At 40.4% G+C, this 13,716-nt stretch overlaps 1 protein-coding gene across 9 annotated transcripts in view; it reads left to right on the top strand.

Moving 5' to 3' along the window:
- The window catches only part of FGGY (FGGY carbohydrate kinase domain containing), a 459,452-nt gene extending 446,997 nt beyond the window's left edge, over positions 1-12,455 (top strand). For all 9 annotated transcript variants that reach the window (XM_034966197.3, XM_034966184.3, XM_034966174.3 and 6 more), the window contains 2 exons: positions 7,645-7,706; positions 12,226-12,455. In XM_034966197.3, coding sequence (XP_034822088.1) covers positions 7,645-7,706; positions 12,226-12,307 — 144 coding nt within the window. In that variant the 3' untranslated portion in view covers positions 12,308-12,455. The remainder of the gene's footprint in view (positions 1-7,644; positions 7,707-12,225) is intronic.
- Positions 12,456-13,716: the final 1,261 nt, after the last annotated feature.

Genomic DNA, 13,716 nt, shown 5'->3' with positions numbered 1-13,716 from the left:
TCCTCCCCTCCTTTATGACCAAGAGACCAATTTGAGGTATGTTTTAGAGTCAAAATTAGAGGACTGGGCATCTAAAAAATTTTTTTTTCACTTGGTAGGCATTTTTATAATTGAAAATAAAATAAAATATAAATATACTGACACGCAGTTTTGTTTTCTCATTTTCTTTTGCAAACTTTAAATTGAGATATAGTACACATAAGGTGAAATACAAAGATATTAATGTACAGCTTGATGAATTTTGATGAAGTATACACCCATATAGTCAACACTCTAAAGATATGTAAATGTGTGCACGTAGTGTACTTAAAATTTTAAATGAGGTGCCAGTTTTCATATCATGATTAATGATAAAGACCTCTCCCACTCTCTTTTTCTCTCATCCCTTCCTGCTTCTCAATTGATATTTTTGTCTCCAATTCATGGGGGTTACACAGAATACCAGGTGCAGGTCAAAAGATGACTGTGTCAAAAGGAAAAGAAAGCAAAATAAATAAAAGAACAACTAGCCATTTCTTAATGCGTGTTGAAGGAAAGTCACATTGATATATTTTCTGTTTTTCTATGGAGGGGTCATGTGCCTCAGCCCACACATTAGCATGTGAACTTGTTGTTCCAGTCAAATGAGTCAGAGTTCCTCAGGAAGGCAGATTCCTGTATTTTAGAGCTATGTGTCAGCATCTGTAAAAAAAAAAAAGGTACAGTGTCCTGTATTGATGCATCTCACTGATACACACGTGCTCGTCTCACTCCAGGTAATCACACCTGCTAATAAGCAGCAGAAGTAGGATTTGAACTCCAGCCTAGGGCACTCAAGAATCAGGCTGTTTTCATGACAGGGAGAATGGTACCACTGAGTCCGAATGTAGGGTTTGCAATGGCCTGGAGTCAGAAGTGGGCTTGAATTCTGGTTTTACTACATAATGGCTTTATGACCTTGGGAAAATTACTTATATTATCTCTATTTTCAGTTCCTTTATTCACAAAGTGGTGATAGATGATCTGTGTCCTAATGTCCTTTTGAGGGTTAAAAAGATCATGTACTTAAAATAATCAGCACAGCACAGAGTACAAAGCTTAAACCAGTAAAATGGCAATGGCAGTGGTAGTCGGCCCCTAAGTCAACAGACATCACAGTGTTTTTTAACCATATACCCCCATCAGTTAAAATAAATTTTGAGTATGCATCCTCAGTACATGAAAACCTATTTATGAAAAAGCATGATGTGCTATACTGTGTTCATAGATTATTTACTCTATAAAACAAGTGAAATATAGCTGAACCAAAGTATTTCCAATGTGTTTACCTGTCATGATGGCTTCATGCTAATATTAGCAACATGTAAAAGTACACTATATGTCTATGGCCAGGTGTGTTTTTAATAATTTTAAAATGATTTTTGATGATTTTTAAATGATTTTGTATGTGCCTATGTATCAAAATCTAAGGCAATCTTCTTGATAATTTTGATTATTTTCCCAATCCTTGTCTTATTTGACTAGGTCTTCATTGTTTTTACCTTACAATATGAGGAGCTAGTACTGAGTAAATACATCACCATTTTCTTGTTTACTTGAATCTGAATGGTGAACTGGTGATAATTATCTCCATCACGTGCAAATCCATTGACTGAATCTTTTTTAGCTGCTTGTCCATTTTGTGAGGGTTAGTTTAAACTAGTTAATACCTATTAATCACTAACCTGGAACATGCAAACGACAACATGTAGCAATTCTGGAAGCTGAGGACATATAAGGGAGTGCCATAGGGCCACCCCTGGAGTTGCAGAGCTCCCACTCTCCTCACAAGAACCTCACACATCTTATGTGACTCATGACTGACTGATGTGTGGCCAAACTGATAAACTGTCTAGTAACAATCCATATATTAAATGCTGTTAAAGTGTAATTAATTTCTTAAGACCAAAAAAGTCATATAAATGGTGCTTCCAGTATTTTCTTCTGGAATCTTAATGAGAATTCCCTGGAGTTTATGGATGCCACTTAAGAAACCCTGCCATCACTTTTTCCTTTGGCAACTCTGCAAACACTAACCAAGCACCTGTAAGTGCTAGGACTGTGCTAGACATTAGGCCTACAGTGATGTGATTTCTGCCTTCTGGGAGTTCATATATAGCTTGTTTCCACCACACTAAGTTCTGCTATATTCTCCCCTATAGATGGTGACTCTGGAATTGCCCAGCTTGCAGTGCCCTGTAGTACCTTGGGCTAGACTACTGACAGTCTTCCCCAAAAGGCTTAAGCCCATTATTCCCCTTCCTCAGGGTAGGGGAGAAGGTACTAGATCTTCTGCTCCCAAAATTGCCAACATCAGTAAGTCTACCACTCATGGAATCCACATCTTTTCCAAGGGTACTGAAGAACCCATGGCTTCCTTTAACCTCATTTCCCTGGTAACTAACTCCAACATGGCCTACAGCCCTTTGGTAGCTCCCAGGCCAGGTCATTACAGTGAGAATTGGGTGTTTCCCCTGCCCACATGCAGGCCTGGCTGTTGCCAGTGCTGCCACAAGAGAAGTGGTGAGCAGTGTGTGCTGATTGGTATCTCAGCCTCGACACACCAGGGAAGGGTCAAACCCATGAATGCAGTCTTTCATGGCCGTGGTACAGGGCCCCTATTTTTTCCTCCAGAAACCCTTCACTTGCTTTCAGAAGTGATGATCAAATGTGAACTTTCATGGTTTATTTATAGCTCTGCCTTATAGAGAGAAAGAAAAGAAGTGATTAAAATGCTATTTTACAAAATATTTTGTTTTTAAAAAGCTTTCATTGTGTGGGCAAAAGGAAAAAGAAAAGTCACTGTATTCATTGTGCTGTCTAGACTCTCAAACAAAGAGGGTAGCGTGCTGCAAATTAAGATTGTCCGGCTCCTGCCTGCTGACAAAAAGTATGAATTTGGAGGCCAACTTCAAATAAACCCTTTGGAACAGAAATATATTGTGGGGGTGACTATATTTAGCATGTGTCAGCATTTCCATAATAAATTCATATTGTTATGTTGTGGTAATTTCAGATTTACTGAAACCAAGTGGGATCATGAGATTTCAGTTTTATGTTAATTATTTGGAGAAATTGAAAAACTCAGCAGTGCTGTTTCTGATGACAGCACTGATTCTCAGGGTATTCTCCACGTTGTGTCAGGGACCCATAATGAGCCCTGCCTTTCAGGAAAGGGGAAGGTGAGCCCGAGTCATTTTGACTGTCTTTGTAAGCATAACTTTAAATATATATATATGGCATTACATGTTTTCCCTACAAATACAAAATTAATATATGCCACTGTAGAAAATTTAGAAAACACAATAAGAACTTGACAAGAAAAAAAAATTGTTACCCATGCTATCCAACCTGTTAACATTTTAATATATATTGATCCGATCTTTATTATGCATATATAACTTTTTATATGCATATCTTGTTTTTAACAAGTTATATGGAACAAACAAAAAATTATGTAGCACAAACATGATTATTGAGATAGAATAAAAAATTATAACTTTATTTTCTATTCTCATTATCCCTTTGCATTTGTGCAGTAGAGCTAGTTTTTCCCTGCTCTGGTTAAAAATCCTGGTGGTTCCATTACTTTTTTAGATAAATATAAAGTCACTTAGATAATATAACCTTTATGGTCCTTTAAGTTGTGAGATGAAGCCAAAATTCAGAAATTCAAATATCAAAGAATATGTAAAGGTAAAGGTAAGATGTTTTCCAGTTCTTCCAGCTGGAGTCTGCCAGAAACGAGACATGGCCCTAATCAGATTCTTCTTTCTTCCTCATTCACTTTCTCTCCAACATATTAGCTTTTTTCTTGTTCCTCTGAAATGGTTAGAGAGTATAAGGGAAGAAAAGTTAGGGGTGTAGGAAAGTTCTAATCTGATCAGTACTGTCATAATGGGCTTCATGCTCTCTTAGCCTTATAGGTGTTTACAGCTAGCTCTGATTCTCATAAGGCACATCATAGATTTTTGGGGAGACCCCCTGCCTCTGAAAACCTCTTGCCTGAAATATTGTTGTCTTGGTTAACACCTGTCTATTCTCATAGATTGCTTACTACTCTTCTCTTAATTCCTCAGGAATCCTTGTCCTTTTTTTTGTTTGTTTGTTTTGGTTTCTTTTTTGTTTGGTTTTGTTTTGAGATACAGTCTTGCTCTGTCTCCCAGGCTGGAGTGCTGGAGTGCAGTGGTGCAATCTCGATTCACTGCAACCTCTGCCTCCCAGGTTCAAGCAATTCTTGTGCCTCACCCTCCCCATGGGACCACACGCACATGCCACCATACTTGGCTAATTTTGTATTTTTAGTAGAGACGGGGTTTCACTATGTTGGCCAGGCTGGTCTTGAATTCCTGCCCTCAAGTGATCCACCCACCTTGGCCTCCCAAAGTGCCAGGATTAAAAGCATGAACCACTGCACCCGGCCCAACCTCATGCTTCTTTATGGTGACTGCTCCACCTCGTTAGGCGGCCATGTTGGACAGGATCTGAGAACCCCTGGCAGCTCTCTCACACATGGGCCACTTGGGGTCTATGGGAAACCTTTGTCTTTGGGATCTGGACAGACTCTGGCAGTGCTGGTTGATCCCAGGGTAACCTCTACTTCACTTTTACACTGCAGCTGTCAGCCAGCCTGTCTCTTCCAGACAGGAGTCACACACAAGCCACCATGTGCCACAACCTCAGGGACATGCAGCAGATTCTCTGCTGGTCTGTGTCCTCCTGACTCCTGAAGGGAGAGGATCCCTTCATACTTCACCCTGGAAGGAGGCCTGATGTGCAATAAACCAACAGCTCTTTCCTAAAAATCCATCTCTGTCTGATCTTCCACATCAATGAAAGGTTTAAGAGTTGATTAATGGGTCCTCAGGCACCCTTCTTGCACATTCTTCAGGGTGGTCTGTTTCCAGTTCACTTTGGTATCTTATATCTGTCATCTTTAGATCTCAGCCAAAACTTCCATTTTAACATTGCGTCACGTGTATTATCCTTAAGTTCATTCATTCCGTAGACATTCCCTGAGTGCATACGATATGCCAGATGCCGAGTTTGGCAGTGAAAATAATTATAACAATTCCTGCTTTAAGGCGCTCACAGTCTAGTTGGGGAGGCTGATCTGTTAACAAAAAAATATGGTGCCATGTCATAAACGCTATGATAGACGGAAGCAGAAGTTGCTGTTGGAGCACATAACTCAATATAGGTGGGAGGCAGGCAGCGGGGATGAGTCAGAAAAAAATCTCAGTAGAGCTGATACCTGAGCTAAGTTTAACATTTAAATCTGTACTTTCTGAGAAACAGCATAACCTCTTTTTAAACCATTGAAATCTCTCTTGCTGATGTTTGCTTCTCAATTTATTTTTAAAACAAGCAAAGGTAATGTGGAGAAAGGAAGGAAGAATTCCCTGATGTCTGCCGTTTGTGTGCACATCTGTTGCAGTGGGAAGGAAAATAACATTTATGGAGTACCTTCTATAATAGAAGTTTCCTGGATCCCACCCATGAGGGCGATCCTGGAATGTTGTCTCAAGTGTGGGGCCAAAGCACAGCCAGGAGGAGCATTCCCTGAGGGCAGTTTGAAGATTCAGAGCTGGCAATAGAAGGCAAGGTCCTCCCTAAAGCACAGCAGAGCACAACTCAAGGAAGAGACGAAAAGGACAAAATAAGAATGAGTGGCACAGTTGATGATGGGGATTGCTGAGACTGTCTCAACAATACCCCGGCTTGCTCTAAGGGAATCAGGACTTCGTCTTTGAAGGAAACTGTTCTGGGGTAAGCAGAGCTCTTAACATACCTCTGCTAAGTGGAATGGCAGCATGTTCACTAAGATGTGTTTGACCGTTTGGCCCTCCACAAAATGACTCCAGACAGCCCTTTTAGTCTTCCTCTTTCTCCACGGTTTCTTTGTCAATAATTTTTCTTCATTAAAAAAAATCTCCTCCCTACTTAAGGCTGCCATTTCTTTCTGTTGTCATTGTGCTGGCTACTCTTAGCATCTCTGATCTCCCAATCAGCACATTCACATCCATTGAGAGCTGGGAAGCTAGATGTCTAGTTCAGAATGCACATGCTATCCTTGTGGAAGAGTCCATAGAGCAACCTAGCAGGAGTGGAAATTCGTGTAAGCTAGCAGATGAAAGAACCATCAGGTTACCTAACCCTTGAATAACTACTGAAAGAAGTTTATCCACTTCTAGCGTAGTATTTATCACACTCTATTTTGATCACAGTAAATGTCTTTTCCACTCTATAGTGAGCTCTTTGATGAAAGGCCCATGCAATCTTCCTCTCTGTATTCCATGTAGATTGAGTGTTATGCTTGGCACGTGAAAGGGAGGCAATATGTTTTATGAATAGTCCAGGTGTCGAGACTTAGTAGTAGACAAGTTCTTGCCCTGTGTAGCTTACATTCTGGTTAGGGCAAGGAGTGGAGAAGGCAGACAATGAACTCATAAACCAGTAAATATACAAAGTGGCAGAAGGAAATTAGTGGCATGCAAATCAGTCAATCAGTCACAGTAAGGTGGCAAAGATGGTCAGGGGAAACACTTGGAAATGTTTTGAAGATACCCAGGGGCTCTCATATTCTGTATGGTATTCAGATTTTTTTTTTACATTTTTTCCTCCCTTACTAGTATGTGAGTTTCTCCAGGATAAAGAGTATGTCGTATGCAAATCTGTATCCCTAGCAGAGTGTGTGGTACATAGTAAGTGATTAATAAATGTGTAGAATAAGAAGTTGTACACATGTGATCCCAGAATGACTGCATCCTTAGCAATAGGAATTCAATAGCCGTTCCTAAGACTGAGCCTATGCTGTAGAGCTTTGTCGTGCTGTTGCTTGCAATCTTCCCTGGCCAGGTCTGTTGGACTCCAAAGTTTACTTTCTCATGGCCTTAACAGCCTTAGGAGACTGCTTAAGAAAACCTTAATCTTCTGCTCATATGGGAGCCAAAACAATCCATGGTTAATCTTGATGCTGCACCTACCATACCATGTCCACCCAGATGCTGTAACATGTCATCTGCCTGAGTGCCCCATTGTAAAGAAAAGAATGTCCTGAAGTCACATTCCAGAACTCAAGTCACTTAGACTCAGCCCGGAGGTCTCAGTATGTACTCACAACTTCAGAGATTGCTGGAAAAAGAGCTGAAGTTGAATTGGAGAGGTCTTAAATATTTTATCCTCAAGTACAGGTGCAAAGTGAGTTCCATTCCGTGATTGCTATCTTTAGGGAAGTAGACAATGTACTCAGCGGCTGGTTATGTTCCCTGCTTCTGCCCTGTGTCCAGATAGTGAGGAGGGGAAATAATTCTTCCCACTTACCCCTGGAGGCAGTCACAGAACTGCTTTGCCTTCTGGGTTGTTTATGCCCCAGAGGCCTCAATACACAAGTATTTATTAAGCCCAGGAGGTGTGGTCATAATTGAAACTTTAAATGTTCACTGTATTTTATTCTTATTTTTGTGTTTTATTCTTATTACCAGAGAAAAGTAAGTTGAAAAAAAAGAGGACTAACCAAATATCTTAAAGGGAAGCAAATTCAAATTACAATGTTTTGCCTGTGACGAGCCTCGCTTTGGATTTCGCTTTCCAACTCAGCTGTCTATGTTGTTTTCCATTTAACAGGAAGCAATGGCAAAAATGAGCAAAGTTGGGAAAGTTGTGTTCCCGAGACTACAGGATAAAAAGTAAGTGTGTATTTTTTATATGTACAGTGCTAAGGAAGTGAGCACATACAGACACACATGCAACTATAGATCTGGAATAAACTCAGGTGGTCAACTAATCCAGTCCTTTAATTTGTGGTTAAGAAAACTAAGTTCCAGGGAGGTAACGTCACCTTCACTTACCTAAGACTGCAGAACTATGTAGGGCCAGAGCTGGGGGTGAATGTAAGCTTCTGAACTCTCAGACCAATGTTCTTTTTCCCAGGTAATTGGCAGCAAATCTGCTCTTCTCTGTTCTAAAGTAGGGATCTCTTATATCTCCATCAAAGGACCCAGTAGCATCTGCTCATTCTTTTACTCTTTGTATCACTTGGCATCAAAGGCTAAAAAATGACGTTGGGCAGTATTTTAATCCCAATTCAACAAAATATTAGTTTACTGAATTCCTGCTATATTCAAGGCATTATGCTGGGCTCCAGGCAGGTGTTACAGGGGAATAAAACACAATTTAATTTAGGCACATAAGATTATTTTAGAACAACGGGATAAGTTCCACAATTGAAGTATTGCCAGGTGACAAAGTTGCCCAAGGAAGAAAGAGATGGGAGCCTGTAGAGATGAGAGAATGCTTTTGGGAGGAGGTTATGTCCAAGCTAACTTTAAGCACTTGTAAGAAATTGGTAGACAGGCCAAGGCAAGAAAGAACATTCATAGTAGAAGGAATAACATGTACAGTTATAAAAGTGGGAGCAGCATAGTACATTCAGGTTACTATAAACAACTCATAATCCAGAAACACAAAGTATGAGATGGGGAATGGCAGGAAGTGGGACTAGGGAAGGATAGAATTGGGTAGGGGGAGGTCAGCTCATAAATACCTTGGAGGCCATGCCGAAGACCTCCAACCTCATCCTAAGGCAGAATAGAGATGCTGAATTCTAAGCAGTGGTGAGATCTGGTCAGATGCAGATCAGAAAAATCCCTCTTAAAGGATCCATTACAGGGGGCTCAGGGTAGAAATAAAGGGTCCAGATAAAAGGCTTTTTCAAGAATCCAGGCTAGAGATGTAAAAGACCTCTATTAATTTGCTGGTAGTGATTTTGAAGATGAAGGGGCTGTTGTGGAAGTGCTTTTATAATTTTAGGAAAGTATTCGAGGTTAAGACCTAAAAGCAAATTCCACTTAACATGATGAACAGGCAAATGTGCAGATCCCACTGAAGCAGGATCAGTATTTAACAGAATTGGAAATGTTCATGGAAAAGCAATCCACTTTCTTTTCATTTCCTTTAACTCCACATAGAGTCAGGCTGCTAACCCTCCAAATATAAACCCTTCTCTAAAGGCCAGAGTGGAAGGTACAGGCATTGCGTAGGGGAGCTCCATGCAGGAAGGTGGAGAGATGTGAGTTCCCACTGGCAGTAGGAGCTATGGGCTGCTGTCCCTGTTTCTGTTCCCTGGAGGCAGCTGGAGCATCCCTCTTTTTGTGAAATTAGAAAGATTGTCTTTCTCCATCTCTTCCCTGACCCTCCCAAGACTTTTCAGGGAAGTTTTTCAGTTCTTTCCGTAAACCCCACGTGTTCAGAGAGTCCTCCGCTGCTTGCTGGGAGCTGGCAGCTGGCAGCTGTTCTCTGCGAAGGAGGCGGCACACACGGTGCTTTAGCACCATCTGCAGGCAACCCAGAGATTTGCAAGGAGACGGGAGAAGCCATTTTCCTTCTGAGCCAACCTCATCTCATTGCCTAATAGATCACACTGTTAACGATGTGGGACGACATTTACTTAGGCCTCTGCCACACAGAAGCAGGGACTGAGTTGAGGCACATTTTGAAGAGAGGGGATTCAGCTGATTTTAAAATTCACAGTCACGGAGAGTGTAATTTAGTGACTATAGTTTAATAAGTAAATGTTTAGGATGACCCCAAATTCCATTATTATGCCCAGTCCAAATTTATATGTGGCTCTGGAAGAGTCACTTAAACGTGCTTTGAAAAATTTGGTGCATTGAAAGACACTATCAACAGAGTAAAAAGGCAACTCACAGAATGAGAGAAAACATTTGCTTATCATACATCCAGTAAGGGATTGATATCCAGAATATATAAATGTATAAAGAACTCCTAAAACTCAACAACAACAAAAAAGCAAAAACAACCCAATTCAAAAGTGGGCAAAGGACTTGAATGGATATTTCCCCAAAGAAGATTTATAAATGACCAGTAAGCACGTGATAGGGTATTCAACAGCACTATTAGGAAAATCAAAACTACCGTGAGGTACCACCTCACACATTAGGATGCTACTATTTTAAAACAGAAAACAACAAATGTTGGCAAGGATGTGGAGAAATTGGAAGCTCTGTGCATAGTTGGTGAGAATGTAACATAGTATCGCTGCTGCAGAAAACACTATGGCCATTCTTCAAGAAATTAAGAATAGAATTAACATGTGATTCAGGAATTGTATTTCTGAGTATATACCCAAAAGAACTGAAAGTAGGGTATGGAAGAGATATTTCTACATTCATGTTCACAGCAACATTATTCATGATAGCGAAAATCATGAGAGCAACCTAAGTGTTCATTAGTAGATGAACATATAAATGAAGAATGATATGTGCATACAATGGAGTATTATTCAGCCTTAGAAAGAAGCAATTTCTGACATGCCACACATCAGTGAACCTTGAGGATATTATTCTAAGTGAAATAAGATAACCACAAAAAGACAAATACTGCATGATTCCACCTATGTAAAGAATAAGGCCAGTGCACAAAGTTGTGGCAAAGTTGTCAGTATTAACATTGTAAATCAAGTGTGTGTGAAGGGGTGCTCACCTTAGCTCCCTTCTAGCAATTTTGAGATTCTAAAGTCAAGAAATCTATCTCATGTAGTGAAAGAATTCCTTACCGTTATATTGTCACAGAGCATCATTAGTAGGAGCAAATTGTTCCTAAAATAATTCTACAACTAATAAATTTGGATGCTCATAGAGTAGGTTTTAGTAGTACCTACATATAGCTATATTGATGATAATATTAAAATATTAATTATCTAAAATTTAGTAACTAGCATTTATATCACTTATTATGAGTCAGGTACTGTTCTAAATGCTTTTCATTTATTTCCACATTTAATCTACAACAGCTCTGCTGAAGTAGATCCCATAATTATCCCCATTTACAGATGGAGAAATTTAGGCAGAAATAGTTTAAGTAACATATCCAAAGTCACACAGCTAATGTTAGGCCACATTAAGATTCCAACCCAGGCTTTGGAGTTCGCCTTTTAACCCTGTGCTTGGCCCCGTCACAACTCCTACGTTACCAGAATGCTTACAGTCTAATAAATATTGGGTAGGGGACTCCTACTGACATAGCTATGTGTGACAAGTAGAAGTCCCTGTGTGTATCCAAGGTTACTCTTACAACCCCTCTCTGCCAATGCACAACTTTGCACCAAAATTTCATCATGAAGACTCCTTTTCAGAGCACCCCAGAATTGAGCAAGACATGCTAAACTGGCTTCTTCATCCCCTCACCCCATGTCAGCTTCCCAACCAAGAGGAGTAAGGACAAAGTTGCAAGGCTGCAAGTATAATTTGTCTCGGTTCCTATTATTCCTTTCAGGATTATGATGCCAGAGCAGCTTCAGCTGTTCTGCTGTCTGATTCATGGCCAATACCAGTTCTAACAGGTCTAACCCAAAGAGTCAGCCAGATAGGACAGGGAGAGCAACGGCCACTGTGAGATGTCTGGAAGGCGAGCACAGCTCTAGAAAAGGCATTAGCTACATTTCCATGGGGTTTTGCTCCTGGATAAAGCAGGTCACAAGGGAAACCTAGATGTGGAATCTGCAAAAGGGCAATTAAAATGTTCAGTCTTTGTCCTTGGTCAGGCTGTGATTTTAGGCCAGTCATCAAACCTGGGGCTAGTTATATAGGAAATACTTATTGAAGCTGGCAATGTGAAAGAGTCTCCATTAAGTCCGGCCTTTTTGTATATACAGTAGAAGCTTTGAAGTCAGACAGACATGAGTTTGAATTCCAGCTCTGCCAGTTTTTATCTATGCTACTTTGTATATGCCTCTCATTTAGGAATTTTTTTTTTTTTTTTTTTTTTGATGGAGTCTGGCTCTTTCACCCAGGCTGGAGCGAAGTGGTGCAACTCAACCACTTCACAGTGAACGGGGGACGGTTCACTGCAACCTCCGCCCCCCGGGTTCAAGCAATTCTCCTGCCTCAGCCTCCTGAGTAGCTGGGATTACAGGCATCCACCACCACCATGTCTGGCTAATTTTTGTATTTTTAAGAGATGGGGTTTAAATGTTCTTATTTCTAAATTGGAGATAATAAAACTTCATCCAGGTCACATATAATAGGTCTGAAACATGCTAATTCATTGCCCAGGATGCTGTAAGCATTCAGAATCTAGGTGTCAGCATCGCCACCACACATATATTCCCATTCTTCTAAATGTACAGGGAAGCCCTGTGGCAGTTTTGTCTTGAGATCATTCAACATATTTATATTTCTCCCACAGATACTATGATAAGAAATACCAAGTATTCCTGAAGCTGGTTGAACACCAGAAGGAGTATTTGGCGATCATGAATGATGACTGAACAGGGCTTGCAGGTGCTGATGCCAGAAGCTTCTGTGCCATTGCATTAAAGACTTCTGTCATTTGATCCATGTTCAAGACCCTTGAGGTATTGTTTCATCATTTCTGTATTGTCTTTCAATAAAGAAAACAAACATGTGCAACCAGAATTAGAGTCTTCATTTCAAAATACCACTATTATTTAGTTTCAGTTTCCATACAGTCTCCATTATAGTAACAGAAGTTTCACATAGGGTCATAGGATCTCACATGAGACTAGACCTTGGAGGCTATTCAATCCAGGGAAGGCCTGTACTTTTTTTTTTTTTTTTTTTTTTTTGAGATGGAGTCTCGCTCTATCGCCCAGGCTGGAGTTCAGTGGAGCTATCTCGGCTCACTGCAAACTCCGCCTCCCAGGTTCACACCATTCTCCTGCCTCAGCCTCCTGAGTAGCTGGGACTACAGGCGCCCGCCACCGCGCCTGGCTAATTTTTTGTATTTTTAGTAGAGACAGGGTTTCACCATGTTAGCCAGGATGGTCTTGATCTCCTGACCTCGTGATCTTCCCGCCTCGGCCTCCCAAAGTGCTGAGATTACAGGCATGAGCCACTGCGCCCGGCCAGGCCTGTACTTTTTAATCAATTAAATGTCAGCTATTAAATGAAAAACTTACATTACTTTAGGTAGGACATCTAATGCATAGTCGATGTCTTTTATGGCATTTTCCCCTCCTGTGCAGGATCTAGTCTAGGGTCAGATACCACATTTATTTGCAGAATTGTAATTTCACAATCATCATATTAAAGACAGGTATAGGCAGGAATCATCGATGGATCCAGGAGGGAATTTTGAAGAATAACAGGATATATGCATCATCTTAAAATATCTCTTCAGAATTTGCTTATTAGTTACAAGAGGAAAAAGAACGTTAAGTATACAGGGAAGAAATAGGACAACGTCTTGACTAGGTGATCCAAATCAACTTCAGATGGGCAAATGGACATTGTGTGCCTCCAGATACGAGAAAAGAAAGAGCATTTTAATGCAGAGCCTGAATCTAATCAGAAGGAAACATCAGACAAACCCAACATGGGAAGCATTTTATTTTTTAATGGACTATATTTTTCAAAAATATCTATGTCATACTGACAAAGAAAGGCTGTGGGAAGTTTCCAGATTAAAGGAAACTGAAGAAACCTGATGGCTAAAAGCTTTTGATGTAGACAAGCACTGGGAAAACTAGCTGTTTTAGTTGATACCACAGCAGACACACAAATGCACACAGACATACACATACATATACATACATAAATATGTCAACACCCACACATAATTTCAGACCCAAGAGTAACTGCTAACGTTGATTTGAGAGCTGTCATAGCTCAAATGAGTGTGGGTAGAGGACATGCTAAGACTTCAGCAAAAGACAGC

Source organism: Pan paniscus, chromosome 1 (assembly GCF_029289425.2).
Source record: "Pan paniscus chromosome 1, NHGRI_mPanPan1-v2.0_pri, whole genome shotgun sequence".
Lineage (NCBI taxonomy): Eukaryota > Metazoa > Chordata > Mammalia > Primates > Hominidae > Pan > Pan paniscus.
The sequence above is the reverse complement of the archived record's forward strand: the minus strand, read 5'-3'. Positions and strand labels throughout refer to the sequence as shown.